This window comes from Dendrobates tinctorius, unplaced genomic scaffold (genome assembly GCF_039654945.1).
Source record: "Dendrobates tinctorius isolate UK_male_01 unplaced genomic scaffold, ASM3965494v1 ptg000043l, whole genome shotgun sequence".
Lineage (NCBI taxonomy): Eukaryota > Metazoa > Chordata > Amphibia > Anura > Dendrobatidae > Dendrobates > Dendrobates tinctorius.
This window is the reverse complement of record NW_027361711.1, coordinates 18,213,564-18,219,300: the sequence shown is the minus strand read 5'-3', so window position 1 is coordinate 18,219,300 and position 5,737 is coordinate 18,213,564. Positions and strand designations below refer to the sequence as shown.

The 5,737-nt window shown below is 45.3% G+C and overlaps 1 protein-coding gene across 1 annotated transcript; it reads left to right on the top strand.

The window, feature by feature from the left end:
- The first annotated feature begins 1,723 nt into the window (after positions 1 to 1,723).
- Positions 1,724 to 4,378, top strand: DUSP1 (dual specificity phosphatase 1). Its single transcript, XM_073575225.1, has 4 exons — positions 1,724 to 2,277; positions 2,383 to 2,531; positions 2,732 to 2,951; positions 3,295 to 4,378. Exons 1-4 carry the CDS (start codon positions 1,908 to 1,910, stop codon positions 3,663 to 3,665), a joined length of 1,110 nt encoding a protein of 369 aa, XP_073431326.1. The 5' UTR covers positions 1,724 to 1,907; the 3' UTR covers positions 3,666 to 4,378.
- The last annotated feature ends 1,359 nt before the right edge of the window (positions 4,379 to 5,737 follow it).

Here is a 5,737-nt window from a genome sequence, read left to right as displayed (position 1 = left end):
CAATGTTGTGATCCAAGAGTCTGTCCCACTGCTGTGATCCAAGAGTCTGCTCCAATGTTGTGATCCAAGAGTCTGCCCCAATGTTGTGATCCAAGAGTCTGCCCCAATGTTGTGATCCAAGAGTCTGCTCCAATGTTGTGATCCAAGAGTCTGCCCCAATGTTGTGATCCAAGAGTCTGCCCCAATGTTGTGATACAAGAATCTGCCCCAATGTTGTGATCCAAGAGTCTGCCCCAAGGTTGTGATCCAAGAGTCTGCTCCAATGTTGTGATCCAAGAGTCTGCCCCAATGTTGTGATCCAAGAGTCTGCTCCAATGTTGTGATCCAAGAGTCTGCCCCAATGTTGTGATACAAGAATTTGCCCCAATGTTGTGATCCAAGAGTCTGCCCCAAGGTTGTGATACAAGAATCTGCCCCAATGTTGTGATCCAAGAGTCTGCCCCAATGTTGTGATCCAAGAGTCTGCCCCAAGGTTGTGATCCAAGAGTCTGCCCCAATGTTGTGATCAAAGAGTCTGCTCCAATGTTGTGATCCAAGAGCCTGCCCCAATGTTGTGATCCAAGAGTATGCCCCAAGGTTGTGATCCAAGAGTCTGCTCCAATGTTGTGATCCAAGAGTCTGCCCCAATGTTGTGATCCAAGAGTCTGCCCCAAGGTTGTGATCCAAGAGTCTGCTCCAATGTTGTGATCCAAGAGTCTGCCCCAATGTTGTGATCCAAGAGTCTGCCCCAATGTTGTGATCCAAGAGTCTGCTCCAATGTTGTGATACAAGAGTCTGCTCCAATGTTGTGATCCAAGAGTCTGCCCCAAGGTTGTGATCCAAGAGTCTGCCCCAATGTTGTGATCCAAGAGTCTGCTCCAATGTTGTGATCCAAGAGTCTGCTCCAATGCTCATTATATACTGCTCAAAGAAGTAAAGGGAACACAAACAGCCTGTTGCAAATGGAATAGTGTTCCCTTTATTTTTTGAGCAGTATATTTTCAATAGATCCACTATACTGTTAATACATAAGCCCCCAAAGCACCAGTCCCTCAGGACCATGTATTAACCCTCAAAACAGCAAGAGTACAGAACATCATCCTCAACAACAGATCACCCAGCATCTCTTCTATGTCACATTAACCCTTATAGCATATTGCCTCCAGATGACCCAGCATCTCCTCTACTTCACATTAACAATTGTAGTACCATTAACTCCTATGTCACCATTGCCTCCACACATGGCCCAGCATCTCTTCATTAACCCTGGAAGCACCATAATAAACGTAACCCATACCAGAACTACTACCCTCACATTACATTAACCTTAAAGGCTGACTGTTCTCAGTAGGGGAAACAAAGTAACTTTATGGACACGATGATGCCTAGTAATGGCTAACAATGTTTTTGTGTCGCTTACTGAGCGCAGTCAGTCTCTTTGGCTGACAGGGAACCAAAACCTTTGTTTTCCTTCCTTAAAAGCACTCCACATTAAACCCCAACTACCCCGGTCCCCTTTCATATTAACCCCCAAGGCACCAGCCCCTGAGATCCCACCATAGCTCCGATCAGCACATTAGATTCCCGGCTCAGCGCGCCCCCTGCTGCTCCCTGCCGGCGCTGCACTGAGCAGGAAGGAGGCAGCCACCACCGGCCGTACACTGACGTCACCAGAGCAGCTTCATTCTGAACACGACCCATCCCATTCACAAAAACCGCCTGCCCCCTGCTCTGTATATATAGGCTGTGTGAGCCGAGCAGCCCCAGCCAGCCAGCACAAGGCTAACGTAACCCAAGGACACAGGGCTGGCTGATCCCCCATCAGGACTCTATTTCCTGTAACTTTCAGACAAGGTGGTCACAAGGCGACTGCAGCCATTGGACTAGTGCACTACAGCCGGACTGAGAAGCACGGACAGACGAGAGCTATGGTCAATATGGAGATTGGTGCCATGGACTGCAGCACACTGAAAGCCCTCCTGGCAGAGCGGGCACACAAGTGCCTGGTGCTGGACTGCCGATCGTTCTTCTCCTTCAGCTCCTCTCACATCATGGGCTCCAGCAATGTTCGCTTCAGCACGATCGTGAAGAGGAGGGCTAAGGGCAGCATGGGCTTGGAGCACATCATCCCCAATGAGGAGCAGCGCTGCCGGCTGATCGCGGGCTTGTACGAGGCGGTGGTGCTGCTGGATGAGAGGACATGTGAGCTGGAGCCCCTCAGGAAGGACAGCACCATGATGCTGGCTGTGACTGCCCTCTGCAGAGACCCCCGAGGCAGCAGGATCTTCTTTCTTAAAGGTACATTGAGCTTTCCCTCCAAAAAACCCCTCTTCATTGATAAGATCCTCTCCCTTTAACTCTTGCAAAGCCATGTGATCTCATCCTATCCATTCTCTTTCTCAGGTGGCTATGAAGCCTTTTCTTCTGAGTGTCCAGAATTCTGCAACAAATGTTCTCCTCCAGTGGGACTGAGCTTGCCCTTGAGTGCCAGCAGTGTGCCAGGCAGCGCGGATTCCAACTGTACCCCTTGTGGCACCCCACTATATGATCAGGTTGGTATATGTCTTGTCCCTTTAACTAATGAAAGGGTTAAAGTCACAGAAGCTTAGACAATGGTGCCAGATGTTACCATGTGCCCAAAGTAGCACAGAGCCAAGTATAATGTTTACCAACATCTGTGACTATGGACACGTTCTAGGCATTTGTGATCCCATCAATGACCATATCTTCTCTTTTTCTTGCTCCTTTATAGGGTGGACCAGTGGAAATTTTGCCCTTTTTGTACTTGGGCAGTGCCTACCATGCTTCCAGAAAAGACATGCTGGATACCCTTGGCATCACAGCCCTGATCAACGTTTCGGCTAACTGCCCCAATCACTTTGAGGGACATTTTCAGTACAAGAGCATTCCCGTGGAAGACAGTCATAAAGCCGACATCAGCTCGTGGTTCAATGAAGCCATAGATTTTATAGGTAAATATTTCTGCAATAAGTTGCTGGTTAATAATGAAAAAGTTGTTGAATTTATCATTAGATGTGAACGGGATCAGTCATACTATTTGAGAAGGTTAGGAATGGCCGCAGATTAGTTTTTTTTACTAGGCTATGGAGCTCATTGTTTATGTGGGGACTAGCTGACCATAGGTCAATGGGATTAGCTCCTTTTGTGTTTAGCACTGCCCCCTAGTGTTCAGTGCTAGTAATGTCCCTCCTGAGCACAGTCTATTTCTAGCCCTTACTTTATAGACTTCCGACACTTGTTCTTGTATATTGCTCAATGCTTATAATAACCTGTCGTATTTGTTTTTGTTTTCAGACTCTATAAAAAATAAAGGAGGAAGAGTGTTTGTCCACTGTCAAGCTGGTATTTCTCGATCGGCTACCATCTGTTTGGCCTACCTAATGAGGACTAACCGGGTTAAGCTGGATGAGGCTTTTGAGTTTGTCAAGCAGAGAAGGAGCATCATTTCTCCTAATTTCAGTTTCATGGGACAGCTTCTTCAGTTCGAGTCTCAAGTACTAGCCCCGTCCTGCTCGGCAGAAGTTGGTAGCCCCTCAATATCGGTTTTGGACAGGTCGACGGCCACCACCACTGTCTTCAATTTCCCAGTTTCCATCCCAGTTCACCCAGCAACGAGCTCTCTGAGCTACCTTCAGAGTCCTATCACTACATCGCCAAGCTGCTGAGATCCGCAGCAACAGAACCGGACTGAAGCACATGGACTAAATGTGTTACTCTTAAGTGCAATAATTTTTTTAAAAGAAACTTTTATTTTTTACGTTTTTCTTTTCTTTGAAGCCGTCACGTCCTTGAAGGGCAAGATGAACTGGTGAAACCACAATGAACGTTGCAAAACTGACATGACTTGTCGTGATTTTGGACGTATGTCCTGACCACTGAGGAAATCAGAAGAAAAAAAAGACAGGTCACAATTGCCTTTTCTTTTTTGTTTGTTTTACGTCTAAATCGTATTTATAATCTCCGTTTAATGGGGATTCGACAGTATTTTTCCATTCCTTTTTGTACTGCTTATAGTGCAAGAGAAGGCTGCTGCCTATAAAAGAAGATAATGTACGTCCTTTATTTATTCTGCAAGCTTCGTCCTGCCGTCGGATGCCTAAGATTTCAGCTTTTCAACGAAGCAAAGAAGAAATACCTCAGTATTTTCTGGTACAGTAATTCCTGTTCGTAGTTCAAGACCAGCTTCAGTTTCCAAAGCACTGATGAAGAAAATAGCACTAGGCCGGAGCCTTCTTCTGAGTTTGCTGACAACTATATATACGCTATAATCTTATTTATGATGTAAAATAATATATTTCTTCTCCTGGGAGAGGACATTTTTAATACAGAACTATGACTTTTTATACTGAGTAGAATAAATTATGACTTTGTACTGAAATGTGCTGCGTATCTCTTGTATTAATTCGCTGTTAAATTACAGGGCGGCCATATTGTCTGAGCCAATAAACTTACAACTAAATGACAATTACACCCAGTAACATATTCTACAGTATGGTGCAAATAATCACTCACATCAGTCCCTGTTGGGCTCCCAGTCACCTTCCCCTTTATTGCTCATGCACACGATTATATCCTCGTTTTGATGGATAACATTGGTCCCCATGTCATTTTTTTATTCCTTAAATCGAGTTTCTGAGGTAAAAAGTCATCGACATGTTCGATTTTCATCAGTGTTGGATCAAAATAGGCAATACAAGTCTATGGGTCCGTGGAAAACATCAGACCGCACTCGGATGACATCCGACTGAGGTATGATTTTTACGGACTGACAAAATGACAATTTTTTTTTTCTTTACCTCAGAGAAACGACTCCCGGTCGTGTGGCCCTAGCCTAAATCATACACATGGGAAACCTGTAGGCTAAATGATTGCAGTGATGCCAGTCTCTGTACAGCGCTATGGAATATGTTGACACTAAGTATATAAGAAGCAGACAAAAAATGAAACAAAAAGCATAATATAAAATAACAGAAAGCTACATTCAGTTCCATTACTTATTCTTTACCTTAAATATTCTTTTAACATGACCCGATATCCTAAATAAACTGAAGATGTATGCTATAGAATGCTAAATTGATCAAAAAATATCCTTTTATTCTCAACATATACAGTGTCAGTCAATGATGGCTTCACATCACACTTGACCGTGCAGATAGCAGAAAGGTCTAGTTAAAAAAAAACATATATACACCGAACTTACTTTTCTACTGGGACCTTAGCTTGCAATTATTAGTTTAAAAAAATACACATACTGAATCTGAGAACCAATATCCCTCTACTGGGACCTTACCAGGCAGAACATGGTGTCGCTTAGGCCGCTTTCACACTTCAGGCTTTCGGTATCCGGCATGGGGCGGCAAAAAACTGGACAACCGGATCCGGCCGCAAACGCAGACACCGGATCCTTCTTTCTGCCGGATATATTCCTGGCAGAGAAGGTTTCCGGGCATGCGCAGTGCGAAAAACCGGTCCGGCGTTGGGAAAAAACGTTGCATGCAATGTTTTTCCAGACGCCGGACCGGCTATTTTCTCCGGATCCTGAAAAAAACGGACGCGCCGCATTGCCATGTGGCAGCAATGAAACAGCACGGGGAAAAAGCCGGATCTGGTTGTAACAGGCGCCGGATCCGGCAATCCGGTTTTTCGCTGCACCATGCCGGATACCGAAAGCCTGAAGTGTGAAAGCGGCCTTAGGCTCCACCATTGATCAGAGTCCCTGCCATTGTTTTTAAAATTT

Bases quoted from the DNA above. Each gene is read 5' to 3' on its own strand.
- DUSP1 (XM_073575225.1), top strand. From the start codon at position 1,908: ATGGTCAATATGGAGATTGGTGCCATGGACTGCAGCACACTGAAAGCC. The intron at 2,532-2,731 runs GTTGGTATATGT...GCTCCTTTATAG, and splicing joins GCACCCCACTATATGATCAG to GGTGGACCAGTGGAAATTTT. The intron at 2,952-3,294 runs GTAAATATTTCT...TTTTGTTTTCAG, and splicing joins TGAAGCCATAGATTTTATAG to ACTCTATAAAAAATAAAGGA.